The sequence below is a fragment of the Micromys minutus genome, assembly GCF_963924665.1.
Source record: "Micromys minutus genome assembly, chromosome: 1".
Classification (NCBI taxonomy): Eukaryota; Metazoa; Chordata; class Mammalia; order Rodentia; family Muridae; genus Micromys; species Micromys minutus.
In genome coordinates this window covers 150,823,953-150,838,866 of record NC_137969.1, presented here as the reverse complement: position 1 = coordinate 150,838,866, position 14,914 = coordinate 150,823,953, and the positions used below count along the sequence as shown (strand labels likewise).

Here is a 14,914-nt window from a genome sequence, read left to right as displayed (position 1 = left end):
TGTTTCTCTGCCCCTCAGGCCCTTCCCACCTTTTTGGGAAGTAAACCCAGGACTTCTTTTGGTCCCTGCTGGTCAAATACTCTACAACTGAGTATATCCTCAACTTGCGAGTCCTACTTTGCCACCTCATCTTACCATGTATTTCACTTCTGTGCACTAATTCAACACATCTGTCATCATCTGTCATCAACTGTATAATACTGTAATATATTTCTGCTGGAATAAACACAAGGGTATAAAGAGTGTGTGTGTGTGTGTGTGTGTGTGTGTGTAAAGGGTGCATTTCCCCAAAGAGAAATATGGTTATTATAGAAGTCTATTTTTATACAACTTTTAATCTACAAAAATTTAAAACAAAGTTCTAATTAAAATCGATGTTTAAAATGGCAAGCCAATTTCATTATCTTCCATAATTACCCACTAAATCCTTTAATAAAAAAAAAAAATCACAAAAATCAAGCATTCTTAGTTCTAGCGCTATCAGCAAATGTGCTAATATCTGACAACAACAGCTAAACTGCTTGCCCCTCAATCTTTCATGCAGATGTATAGTAACAAAAAAGAGCCATGAAATTTTCATTGAGTCTGTACCAGAACTCAGGTACAATTCCTCTATCTGCCAGTCAATTTCCATGACTAACTACACAAACTTCCCAATCTGTATATGGTGAATTATCAATTAAATTTCTTAATTTTTATTTAACAAACTTCTATATTACTTAAATAAAAATACATGTCACTGGGTGTAACAGCACAACCTTTAATTCCAGCACACCTGAGAAAAAAGCATGAGGAATTCTGTGGATTTGAGTCCAGCCTGGTCTACAAAACAAGCACCAGACAAGCCAAAGCTGCATTATCAAAATCTTGCCTCAAAAAGAAAGGGGGGAGAGGTACATGACTGGAGTGTAACGGCAATGGCATCAGAAGCACTGGACATCCAGCAGGTAAAAGGCAGGTGCTCTCAACCACATCACAGTTAAATATGCTTCATTTCACATTATCACTGCTAAAGTCTAAAAAGAAACAGCTACTTTTATTTATCACATGCTCAGAGCCTATATGAAATCCTTAATTCTGTTTATGAGAATAAAAGTGAGCCATGTGAAATTGGCTCAATTAAAAGTCACAAGTGGAAATTCTTAGGAAACAGGAGGGTTTCCTGGACTCTGAACTCCCAACTCTTATAGAGCTGATATAGCCACAAGAGTCAAGAATCTATCAATGAAGCTAAGGGGAGCTCTATGCAGGCTGCATCCTGCAGTTCTGAGGACAGCTGCAATCTGAAGCCAGTGCAGGTGTATACTTCTAAACAAAACAAAACCAACCAGGCATGTCTCCCTCACAACTACTAGTATACTACTCCAAATAATTAGATCATCTTGCCTTATCTAAAATCATTTGCTACTCAGTGACATTCACTTCCAGAACTTGAGGGAGTAATAGAGATACCAAACTCGTTCTATGCAACTAGGAGGTAAAAGGTAAAATTACAAGTCTAATCCACTGCTTTAATATCAATATTTCAACTTTCTTTCTTGCTTTATTTTTGCTTTGCCTTTGTTTAGATAATGAAGACAGAACCAAGGACCTCACAAATGCTACACATGCATTCTAACAGTGAGCTTCAGTGCCTAGATGTTAATTTTTAATGTGGCAATAGCTTTCTAAAGAATTTATTTTCAGGACTTACATAGTTTAACATTTATTGCACAGAGATAAGATTTTACAGAGTAGTTTCAGAACTATGTAATAAATAATTTGACAAATGCATTTTAGCCTGTCCAATCTGACTGTGTCTGCTCGTGTTTGCCACCTGTTTGGCATTCTGTTTTTCACTATCGTATATTTATCCTTAGATACTTGTCAGTATTTCTACCAATTCCTGTTAGTCTCAGTTATATAACAAAGGAAAATATAATACAGAGAAAAGGTGACTTAACAGAGTGGTGTTTCCTTTTATGTGTTATGTGTTCTTTTTAGTCTTTTAAGACAAAAATCCTTACTTTATGTTCCAGACTGCCATAGAACTCATAAAAGTCCTACTGTTCAAACTATCAGATCCAACTAGTCTGTGGCAGTCTGAAAGAAAACTTCTGAATTTCATATAACCTTTAGAGTTCCAGCTAAACATCTATTTTCTACTCTCTAACTTGACCCCTTTTTTTTTGGGGGGGGGGGTGACTATCTCATTAACTGAGTTAAGAAAATAGAATTTAGGGAGAAAAAAAAACATGTACGACAGCAAATACTATTTAAAAAAAAAACAAACAAAACACATACCTGTCTCCTTCCAGTTTTGGTATGTCTGAGCAACTAGAAGAATCTTCCAGCCATGCCAAAGTGGGTCTCCTTGAATCAACTCCTGCACTTGGATCTCCTGACAGGATCAGCTGTTGCACAATTGCTGGGTCATATGCATTAATTTCAAACTTCAAGTGCACCTTCATGAGTTTGGAGACGTCCCATATGCAGATCTTCCCGTGTTTGGTTGCAGCAGCTAAAAACTGAGGGCAGCTGCCAGACCCAAAGCAAGATATTCTGTCAGCTCCATCTGCAGAAGGAAGCTGCGCAGGACTCGTTGCCAGTGTGACTGACAAGGGCACATTCTGGGTGTGCTCGCCCTTCACAAAGGGGCAGTTGGGAGAGTGTCTCTCATGTTCAGACCTTTACAGGGTAAAAAAGGGGAAGTTTACTGGCATCTGAAGGTACCCTCATACACGTGTGTAAACATACAAAAACATACACATAAATAAAAACTAAAAATTATGAATAGATATTACATTCTATAATATCGTGCAGTTTTTCAAATGTAGATTGAATGATTTTTCTTATTTTGTTTGCTCACTGCATTCATGTCAACTAATAAACACACAACTTCAATTCAATTTTAGCACAAACTATGTGACATATCTGAAAAGTAAAACCTGTTTCTACTACTTACTGGACAGGCACCCTTGGTAAACTTTTTCCTCTAAAATAAAGCTTCATAGTAGTAGATCTTGGGTATTACTGCATATCTAATGTTAATCAAGTAATAAAATGTTGTACACTGTAATTCACAGGCTGAAGATGCCCTCTAAAAGGTTGCTTAAAATTAAAACTGTGCACTGTAACTACTTCCATGCATGAATTCTGTTGGCTTTTCTTCAAGAGACCAGAGCTACGCTGCTAAAGCAATTCTATGGTGGTCTGCTACTATTCTTCCTGTGCAGACTTTGGAAAGTCCTGACAGAATACAGAAAGAACGACCTCATCCTGTGAAGACAGCGATGATAACACATAGCACAAAGGAAAGATTACATCAAAATCAAACAAGCAAACTTTAGAAGTACTCTGCTGCTAACTCAGCCTATTGTGCCTAGAAAACTCAAGACTCACCAAGGCTCATCTGTAGGTTCCCAACAAACGAGGCACACGCTACAAGTGAAACACATGGCTCTATCGTCTCCAGATGAAGCAGGCTGCACAATTATGTTAGAACAGGAGAAAGAGAGAGAAAAAGAAAAGGAGAAAAGAGAGGAAGGGGGAAGAAAAGGAAGTAGGCAGGTACCAAGAGGAGAGAGGGAAGAGACGAAAAGAGAAAAAGATTCAATCATTAAAATAGCATTTCAAGAAAAACTCTTCTAGAAAGTTCTCAATTCCAAGTACAATTTTCCAAGGGGGGGGATGCATAGTATTACTCCATTCATACATAAATAAGCATTCAATAAATTTTCAGGCAAACCAGAGCAACATAGTGAGACCCTGAATAGAATGTAAATACATAAACAAACAGACACATAAATAAATAGATGCAGCGTCTCACTACATGTTTCTGGCTGGGTACATGTTTCATGTACCACCCCCAAGCCCAACTGCTAGTGTTTCAGGTACAGCATCACTTTCTGCCTTGCAGAATGACTGTTACTGCATTAACTCAAGGACCAGCTAACAGATTCTATAAGATTATATATGTGAAAATAACATATATTCAAATAAATTTCCCAAAAATTACATTTAAAGAACACATCAATTTCATAGCAAAAAGAGCAGATGTCTTAATGTGAAAGATTAAGTATTAAATAACCCAATGATTTTATGTCCTTTACATTCACAGTGTAGGACATAGGACTAACCTAAGGTATGTAGCAAATTAAACTTACAAGCACACATAGAAACAAGTACATAGCGAGGTTGCATTAATAATGTTTGTACCTGGTGATAAAATCCAGCTTGAGCCATGGGATCCGGCTGTGCCCACCTATAGCCAACATGAGGCCATGAGGTAAAAGTCTCCCGTCTGTTAGCTTCGCTGTACATCAACGCCCTAAAAGTAAAGAGACAGTATGCATTTTGAGGAAGAACCCAGATTGAAATATCTATTAAAAAATGGGAGTGGTTATGTTCAAATTTTTGTTTTCAACTAAGAATTATTGTTTAAGTAAGTTCTCCAACCGTAAAGAAACAGAAAGTCTGATTAGTGACTACAGAAATCAAATTAATTCCACAGGTAGGCTGAATTAACTGATAATCAGAGAGCAGGAAATGAGACTTGCAAAGCCTGCACCTTTTCTGTAGGTCATACTAGCTAAGTGGAAGTCTGCCTTCGATGTACTGTCTAAAAGTTTGGGTAGGGCTTCATTTTTGTTTTGTTTTTTTTTTCCTTTCTTTCTTTCCTTCTTTTTTTATTTGTTCTGTTTTGTTTTCTGTTTTGTTTGTTTTTTTTTTTTTTAACTAGAAATCAGGGCAAGGGGTGTTGTTTCTCTAGGAAAATCTTCCTCCAGGGGATCTAGCAAACTTTAGTTTACTTTAGCTTAGGTTAGGTTGAGACAGTGCTTCAACTGTGCATCCCTGACTGTCCTAGAACTCACTATGTAGAATAGGCTGGCTTAAAACTCACAGCCTTTCACTCCCTGTTGGGATTAAAGGTATGCACCACTAAGGCCAGAAACTAGTTTATTTTGAAAACTGTAATGCAGCCTATAACCACAGCACTCAGGAGCCTGAGGCAAAATATCATGGAAGACAGCCTAAAGAGACCATCTGCAAAATAAAACAAGGAAATCTTCACATGTTCAAACTCAGGGCATCAGGGAGTTTTTAAGGACAATGACAAACCAAAGTCCAAAAGACTTCAGATAAGAATACACTATGAGCAAAGCTTCCTCTTGCTCACATTCTACATACAGTAACTGAACAGAGAATAACAGAGAAAGTTCATGAAATAACAGACCAGAAAAATACATTTCTACATAGCTTTCCTTGTCATGCATTCAGCCCGTAGCTCAAATCCCCAACAATGCACAGGACCTGGGCTGAGCTCACAGGTAAGTATACCTGGCCACAATCCCATTGGCCCAGGACACAGAACCTTGAAGTATAATAAATAGACGTTTCCTTTTATTAAAAAATATAAATTTTGAGGGCTAAAAAGTTCCAAGTATAAGTTATATCTTTCCTAGAGGGGAGGTTGAAACAATGTCTCATGTAGCCCAGGCTAGCCTCAACTCACTATGTCCACCCAAGTTTTTGTAGATTCATTTATTAATGAAATAACTTGAAAATTACATCAAATTAGTATTTGAGGCTATTTTAGCATACACAGAAGGAACACATGACTGGATTTAGAATCACTTAGACAACATATCTGCTAGTATACTTCCAGAAAAATATGACTAAATTGGGGGAAGGGGGTTCAACCCTTACTTTGGGAGCCACTAGCCTATACCTGAGGTTCAAGAGTGAATGAAAAGAAAAAAACTAAGCTGAGCACAAGCATCCGCTGTTCTCTGGTTCCTGACTGTACATGCCATATGACCAATTTGTTCTAGCTATCTGCCAAGCCTTGCCTCCTATGACGAACTGTTGCCTCAAATTGTAAGCTGAGAAATAAGCCAGTTCTTCTGCACGTTGTTTCTTGTCACAAGTAACTAAACAAAACAACACTCCTACCTCATGATCTCATTTCCTAAAACACAACATTCACAGTATGCTTCAGAGACAGCACTGTAACACCAAACAGCTCTGCAGGGTCTTTAAGGTCTGTGATGCTCTCAGACAACACCTGCTCTAATCACAACCTTCTTTTCTCTGCTCCCTTCCAGACACATCCCAAGAATGTTTTCATGATAGCCATAACACTTAGCACCTGATATTCAGATTTCATGTGGCATACTGTTAATTTGACCAAAAAGACAGATAAAAATATTACTCTAGCATATGAAAATCCTCACCGCTTGCGAATGCAATTCATAGAAATTATGTCTGTAATAAAATCACTTACCACAAATAATGTAAAGGATAAACTGCTACATTCTATAAATGTAAGAGCCACACTTAAGTTAAAAAGGAATTCATTCAGAATTGTACTTGTTAGCTTCACCACAAACTATGAATGTACTTCAGGAAAATGCAAAGTGACTCATGCAATGACAATGTCACACATGAGACATTATATGCTTTAGATTTAAAAACTGATGGCGCAGGTATGACTTTCATAGTACTGTTTAAATCTAGGGCAAACAGCATAGACATTTTAAGAAAACTACTTCAATGAACAAAGGGAGAGAGCGGTTATTTTAATCATACCTACTCCTCCATATTCCCTTCAGTGAACTTCTTTAGCATGTTTCTCTTGAGAATTTCAGATATTTATAATGAACTTATTTGATCATATGCCACCATTCCTCAGTGATAATAGTACACGCTTTATTTATCCTCACATTTCTATACAGTGGTTGTCAGAATTCATCTCAAATTTCATCAACAGCAAAATACTACACACCCAACAGTTATAAATGGCTTTAAATGTCCTCAAATATTCTCTCAGCACTGGAATCTTTAAATCACAATCTTGGACCCCCTTATGGTTCTTTTAGAGAATAAAGATATGTCCAACAGCAGCCATCAGCTCACAACATCTACATATACATAAAATCGACTTTTTAAACATTCTAATCATAATCAGATTTGTGGTATTTCTTACTTAATCCTAAAAATTCAATCTCAGCATATCCCAGGAACAAGGGTCCTACCTGTCTACAGAACGACCTGGCCCGACTCCAAGTTCTGGACGTGCACTGGGTAAGAGGTAAGACAATCTGTCCATCACTGAGGACGCCACAGGTAAGGCAGCAACATTTTGATTTATTTTCTTAAGTTCATTTACAATGGCACTGGCAATAGACTTCAATACATGATGAGGAAGATGAAATGTAACTGTGGCCCACTGAAATAAAATGGGAATATAATAAGCAAAGAGACATGTGACTTACCTGATCAATTAAACTATGGATCCCTAATGTCAATTATACTATCAGTTTGTTGTTTACAGCAAGAATTTGCTATAAAGTAAAAATGTAAATATTTTATTAAAAAGTATCAAGGTACAGAAAAGCAAGCAAGGTCTCCATCAGTGGTTTTTACATTTTATTGGCATGTGTACCATAGATGTTGGAGGTCAGAGGAAAACTCTGGGATGACCTCACACACAGGTCATCAAACATAGCAGAGAGTGCCTGTACTGCTGCACTGTGTTATTTTTGCTAAGTTTTCAAATCCCCATTATTTCAAGTGTCCTTTCCTTTCCTGAAAGGTGTGGGTCCAACAATCCATACCACAGTAATTCCTCAGGTTCCTAAAGACATAAATGAAAGAGACACAGCACAAGCAAGTAAGAAACTACCTACACTAATGTTGTTCCTGTCCAAGGACCATTTAAACAGCAAAGGCCCAGAAGCTCCTGCATCATTCTATTCCTACAAGAATACTTAACAAAAGCAATACTTAGTCCTGAGGAAATGTCTGAGATTAACACCTGGTTAAGACTCCTGTGAATTACGAGGTGGTAATTAAATTCTCATCCACTTAGTCCACCTGTGTTGGCCTTTGTACAATGTCAATAATCTCCAAGAATAACTGGGGATTACAGAAGGCACAGCTGTATTTAATCCCAGCACTTGTGAGGCAGAGGCCAGCCTAAACTATACAGTGAGTTCTAGGACAACCAGGGCTATGTAACAAGACCCTGTTGTGGAAAAACAAAAAATTAAAAACAAAAAAAAATATTGAATTAAACTGCCAAATATGAAACATTTCAGACGCTGACCCAAAAGAGGCATCTTTATCAAAGCAAATCAACAAATTCTCTGATACCTAGAAGGCAGTTATAAAATTCTGTCAGAAACCTGTCAGTGCTGATCTTAAACACTACTTCTACCCAGCAGGGACCACACTGACCACAGTGACTCCTCATAATTTTAACACTAAGACATGTCTCAGGCTGGAGAGATGGCTCAGTGGTTAAGAGCACTGACTGCTCTTCCAGAGGTCCTGAGTTCAAATCCCAGCAACCACATGGTAGCTCACAACCATCTGTAATGGGATATGATGCCCTCTTCTGGTGGGTCTGAAGACAGCTATAGCGCACTCATATGCATAAAATAAGTAAATAAATCTTTTTCTTTTAAGTCTCATGCTTTTTACTGTAATCCAGCTTGTAAAAATCCTTATCATCCTAATACCTTCCACAAACCACTAATGCCACAATATCAAACTGCAAGACAAAGTGGCTAAGAACATAAATGCACTACTAAGACATGGCAGGCCAAAAATAGTCAACAATTCTGCCAAGAAAATTTAGAGATGTACTTGCCACTGGCTATTTTTCAGAGTAGTTAGCCAGCTAGCCAGGTTAACTACGCTGGATAAATCCAGACAGACTGATCTGTTTTGTTTCCCTGTAGCAAATGTGTAAGTATATGTAAATGTACTTGTTCAGCTCCTAGTGCTTCTTCCAAAACATCACACAGAGTATAGTATGGAGAACAGAACATCTTCTATACCACTTTAGAATTCTGGACTTCACCTCTGACCAAGGAAAGTATTTCAGAGAAAAAAAAAGTTCCAGCAATGGACTCTTACTCATGAAAGTTACTTGTTTAACATTGTATCCAGAAAGAGCCTTTTTCTATAGTCCATGACCACTAACAGTTAACACTAACTACAGTGATTCCTGAGGTTAGTAAGTCCACAGCACAGGACTCTAATCACAGGCTCATAACACAAATAAGATGCACTAGTGCAGTACTATTTAGTAGAACTAGTCACAGGCTTCTTATGCTTTAAGCTACACAACTTGTTTTGCCAAAGAAGAAAAATCCACAAAAAAAAACACAATCATTCTACCAAATTTGCTGAGATAGATGCCCAGCAATTTTCAGCTGCTTCTGCTACTAAATGAACAGGCAAATGACAACTGCAGGACCAGAGCAAACAAGCAAACTGGATTGGTACAGACTGACGTCACAAAGACCCCCTCATGGAACTCTAGACTCTCTAGCTACTTGAGGCACCTCCTTAGTCAATGTTGGTTTGCTTTGTTTAATTTTTGTTTTCAATGAAGTTGAGTTTTATTAAGAAAAAGCTTTAGGGCTGGAAAGATTGCTCAGTCAGTAATGTGACTGTTAAACAAGTGAAGAATATGAATTGAAATAAAAGCCTTATGCAGAGCTAAATGTCTATAACCCAACAATGGGGTAAAGGGTACAGGGCAGTTCCAGGAGCTCGTGGGCTGGTCAACCAGTGTAACCTCATGAGTGAGCTCCAGATTCAAAGAGAAGAATACACTAAATGTTGACCTCCGTCCTCTGCACACACATGGACCAACCCACACAATGTACAAAATCCAAGCAATACTACATAAACACAGATGAAAGAGAAAGCTCTAGCTTGGTGAGGTGTATACTATTATCATCCCAGCACTCAGAAGACGGAGCCCAATATATTCTTGCCCTAGTTTAAAGGCAGTGGCCTATGCAACTAGAAAAAAAATCTGCTTTAAAAAAAAAAAAAAAAGATCTGATGGCAATGGTTTGGGGAACAAAGCCCTTGTCACTAAGACCTAAATTTACTCCCAAAAACCAACACAGTGAAAGACATGACTTTTGCATACTGTTCTATGAACCCATATGTACACCAGATAGACAGAAACACACACAGGCACACACAAAACTATATGTGTGTGTGTGATTTCAATATTTAGTAGTATCATTTTAATATTAACAAAAATATTATGAAAATCTTGGTTTCTAAATCTAACTTGCTCATAAATAAAAAGCCTACTAACTAAAAAGATTTGTAGAATCACAGAAGGAAAACAACAACAATCAAAAAGAAGAAAAGGAAAAAGAGAAAGCTTATTTTAGCTGCTTAAGAGCCCCACAGTAAAACCCCAGTTACCATTCTTATGCCAAGCTTCCCTCCTAAAAATGCTATAGCCATTGGGGATATGTGTGTAAGGAGCTCTCACAAAGTGCAAGGGTGCTGCACTACATTAATGTGGTCAAAAAGTGAGAGTTCATGCCAATTCCAACAGCCCTAATGTCTTTCTCTGTCCCTGCTTCCTGTAGGGACCAGCTTTGTGTCACAGCTTCCTTTTCACTGTTCAGCTCTCTAAGACTTTTTTTTTAAAGATTTATTTGTTTGTTTATTTATTTATTTATTTCATATATGTGGGTACACTATCATTGTCTTCAGACACACCAAAAAAGGGCAACGTATCTCATTACAGATGGTTGTGAGCCACCATGTGGTTGCTGGGAATTGAACTCAGGACTTTGGAAGAGCAGTCAGTGCTTTTAACTGCTGAGCCATCTCTCCAGCCCTCTCTAAGACTTCTTAAATCAATTTCTTATAATACATTTCTTTTACTAAATTTCACAGTATAACTTACGCTTCCTTAAACATGATGTTTCATTGCTGGAGTTACAAAACCATAGTAAAGCCATGGTAAAAGTACAAAATAAGATTTGATGCAAATATTAGGTCAGGCAAGGAAGTATGCACATGTAATGCCAGCATCAGGGCAGGGCAGTAGGAAGGTCACCAATGTGACACTAGGCCCGGTTACGCATAGACTCTACTGCCACAAAAGAAAACAAATGCAAAAGTTCTAAGATTTCACATCTCTCTTTAAGGATGAACATGAAAACATACCAAAGAGATAGCCTAAGTAAGAACAAGAGAGGCCATTATCTAAGTAAGCTTACAACTGTGCTTGAAAGACAAGTGTGAATGGGAAGTTTTACTTTTAGGAAAACAGCTTTTAATTTCAATCTCTTATCTGTCATTGTCTATTTCTTATAACTTACGAGAAAACCTGGGAATAATATAAATTAACTATATCCAAGGATTTTACTCAAATAAATTTCTCTTCCTCTAATTTACCAAAAATCAATTTCAAAGAAAACACAAAACAAGGTGTTCTGATACAGGCCTGTAGTCCAAATACTCAGAAGGAAAACGGGGTCAATAATAATAAAACAAGATCAAGACAGCCAGGATGAACAGTGAGATCTTGGCTCAAAAGCACAAGGCGAGGAGGGGGTGAGGAGTGGGGGGGGGGGGTGGAAGAATGGGGGTGTGAGACAAGGGAAAGGAAAGGGGAAGAGGAGGAAAAAAAAGAGTACAAAAATGGCTCAGCAGTTAAGGGTACTTGCCAATAAGTCTGATGATCAGTTCAATCCCCAGAATTCACACAATTTTAAAACAAAAAACAAAAAACTGACTCCCAGCTTGTGCTTAATACAGGCATTGTGGCAAGCTTGATACTCTCTCAGTCTCTTGGTCTCTCTTCCTCTTCCCCACAGCTCCCCCATACATATAAGTAAGTAGCTTAATTTTGGGGGGGGGGAACAAATGACCTAATTTTCACAGATATGTTCCCATTCTCACCTAAGCTTACTTACTTAACTTACTTAACAAAGGCTCATTCATCAACCAGCCGACCACTACAATGCACTAAGGGTGATTCACAGAAACCTAGACACAAAATAAGCAGAGCTCTCAGAAAAATTAAAAGTAGGGCGGTGGTGGCAGAGCACACCTGTAATCCCAGCACTTGAGAAGCTGAGGCAGAAAGATCTCGAGTTTGAGTTTGAGGTCAGTCCAGTCTACAGAGTGTGCAGAGTGGATTCCAGGACCACCAGGGTTTCATAGAGAAACTCTTGTCTTAAAAAACCAAAACGGGAGGGAGGGAGGGAGAGAGGGAAAGAAAGGAAAGTGAAGAGAGGGGAGGGGAGGGGAAGAGAAGACAAAGGGAAAGAAAAGAAAGAAAAGGTAAAAAATGAAGAGTAAATGTTAAAAAGAAAAGGTTAAAAATTAAGAGTAAAGAGCCGGAAAGATGACTAAGTGGTCATTTAGAACACTAGCTTGTCCTCCAATAGATTCAGTTTCAAAACCCAACACCCATATGGAGCTCCCATGTATAACTCCAATTCTTGAGGATGTGAAACCCTCTTCTGGCCTCCTTGAGCACAAGGTACACAGTACTGCACAAATATACATTCAGGAAACACACACACACACACACACACACAATCTCAAGGGGGGAAAAGGAGTAATTGAGTTTGAGGCTGAAGCAGTTAGGAGCATTTCCAGGAGACCTCTGTTCAATTCCCAGTGTCCACATGATGTCTAACAACTGTCTATTAACTCCAACTGTAGGAGAGCTAATACCCTCTTTTGGCCTCCATCAGTCCTGTATACATACAGTACACAGGCATGTATGAAGGCAAAACACCTATACACATTCCAAATCTTCCTTCAAAAAAGTAGCCCTGGGGGCTGGAGAGATGGCTCAGTGGTTAAGAGCACCGACTGCTCTTCCAGAGGTCCTGAGTTCAAATCCCAGCAACCACATGGTGGCTCACAACCATCTGTAATGGGGTCTGATACCCTCTTTTGTCTGAAGACAGCTACAGTGTACTTATATATAATAAATAAATAAATCTAAAAAAAACAAAGAAAACTAGAATGTTTAAAAAAAAAAAAAAAAAAGTAACTCTCAACAGTTTTTGGCCAGCCATAAATATAACTCAATGGTGGAGCACTAACCATGATCTGAGACTGTGGGCTCAATCTCAGCAACACAGAAACACTGGAGTTTCAACCGTATCATAGAAGATGCTATCTCTCGTAAAGAAGAGAAAAGGCTAGTTAGAACATCTCTACAGGAACAGGACAGGAAGAGCAACAGAGAAAAACTTAGTCCATCACAGCCCCAAATACACTTTAATTCTTACCTTAGCAACTTTATGGTTTGCTGCAGTTTCATGAGATGTATTTTTTAAACCATCTTTGAGCTGTGTAATGAATAAATCATAACCCTCTGTACTAGAAACATCTATCTTTTCTACACATGCTGATAAGAGCTGCTGTGCCTAAATTTAAAAATAAAAACATAAAATTAAACACAATAAAACAGATTTTTATTCAGCTTTTTTTGTGAGTTTTAACTATATAAAGCTTAACCTTATAATTAATTTTATATGACGCTAGGTAATCATTTAAATGAATTAAAGCAATGCATTCAATATAGTAGCCAGAGGGCAATATATCAATACAGTAATTACCATAAATTAAACAAAGAAAAATAAAACTATGATGAAAAGTGAAACATGTCAACTTTTAAACACAAATACAAGATTCTTTGTATACAAAGCCATTTGACAAATAGTATGCCTTAGCAATGCTAGCCATAAATTCATCTAAAACTGGGCAGAAACCTACGGTTGATCCAAAAAGCAAACAAAAACCCATGCATTTATAAGTCATCAAACCAAGTCTAGAATCCTATTCTTAATTCCAAAACTAATATGATGCAGTAAATACCATTTAGAGAGAAGAAATGTTTACAATGACTATTACCTAAAAGATATTTGCAACCCAAGGAAATAATTCAATAGATCAAAGTAGCTAGCTGCCAAACCTAACCTGAGCTCCATCCCTGAGACACACATGGTAAGAGGACAAAGACAGACACCAGCAAATGTATTTCCCCAATGTGAAAAGGGTTTGAAGAGAATGAAAACGAGTGGAAAAGCTGAGAGGGTAAAGAGTGTGGGAAAAGAGACAGGAGGAGCACAGGTGAAAGAGAGCAAGGAGAAGCGGAAGAAAGAAAAGATGTGTTCCACTGGTCTCCTACAACTTAAACATGGTGGGACTGAAAACAATTGTCTACAAAATCACCAGCCATTCTGAGGCTGGCAGAGTGGGTTCCACATCTAGTGCTGGGCTATCACTACACATAAGCCACAATTCACACCTAAAACACCACTTCAACATGCACCAGTTAAATTATGCAAAGAAAGGAAGTATTTAAAGGTGTGGTTCATGACTCAATCCTTTGTTTTTATGTGAGTAACTATACAATGTCCTTAAAGCACAATTCATGAACCTTCCGTTCTAGAACAGCTTATGCCCTAAGGACAACTTAAGTCACTTAATACTCAAAGGCCAGAGGTTAACTCTGGCAAGGCACACTTGGAATTTTGTTTCTACTCACCTCTGTGACAGGAAGTTCAAGCTGAACCACATCATCCTGCTTTGAAACTGGAGTTTGTAGAGCAGTGTCTAGCAACAAGATCCCATTAAGGTCCTTCCTACAACCTACTGCATAATCATCCACAAATATAACTTTATCCACAGCAGAAATATACTGACATTTCACCTGTCCACCTGGTTTAGCTGTTAAAAGAACAAAAATTCAACAATTAAGATTTTAAAACCAACAATGCTGTCTGAGACACTGAACTGAAAAGAAGTTTATTAAAACCATGATTAGAGCAGACTGCAGTATGAACTACAGTCAGTCTCAAAAGATATTGATTTTAACTTGGCAGCTATACTACTGCCTGAAGAGTTGAGCATGGAGATACCCACCTGCAATCCCAGGAAATAAGAGGCTAAGGCAGAAGCAAAAGTTCAAGGCAACATGTTCTATAAAAGTGGGGGGGTGGGGGAGGCTGATGTAGTAAAATACCTTAAAGTGATAGAGTTGAATAGAGAAACTGCAGGAAAGTTATTTCTACCATACTATTCTTAGATAATATTCTTTTCCTCTAAGGGTACAGGGATGGAGACAATCATCTGC

The 14,914-nt window shown here is 38.1% G+C and overlaps 1 protein-coding gene across 5 annotated transcripts in view; it reads right to left on the bottom strand.

Annotated features, from left to right (window-relative positions):
- Nucleotides 1–14,914, bottom strand: part of BIRC6 (baculoviral IAP repeat containing 6) — a gene marked incomplete at its 5' end in the record, with an annotated part of 154,276 nt that overhangs the window by 126,186 nt on the left and 13,176 nt on the right. For all 5 annotated transcript variants that reach the window (XM_080927706.1, XM_080927708.1, XM_080927707.1 and 2 more), the window contains 6 exons: nucleotides 2,284–2,667; nucleotides 3,382–3,464; nucleotides 4,198–4,309; nucleotides 7,017–7,210; nucleotides 13,065–13,202; nucleotides 14,327–14,508. In XM_080927706.1, the coding sequence (XP_080783832.1) occupies nucleotides 2,284–2,667; nucleotides 3,382–3,464; nucleotides 4,198–4,309; nucleotides 7,017–7,210; nucleotides 13,065–13,202; nucleotides 14,327–14,508 (1,093 nt within the window). The remainder of the gene's footprint in view (nucleotides 1–2,283; nucleotides 2,668–3,381; nucleotides 3,465–4,197; nucleotides 4,310–7,016; nucleotides 7,211–13,064; nucleotides 13,203–14,326; nucleotides 14,509–14,914) is intronic.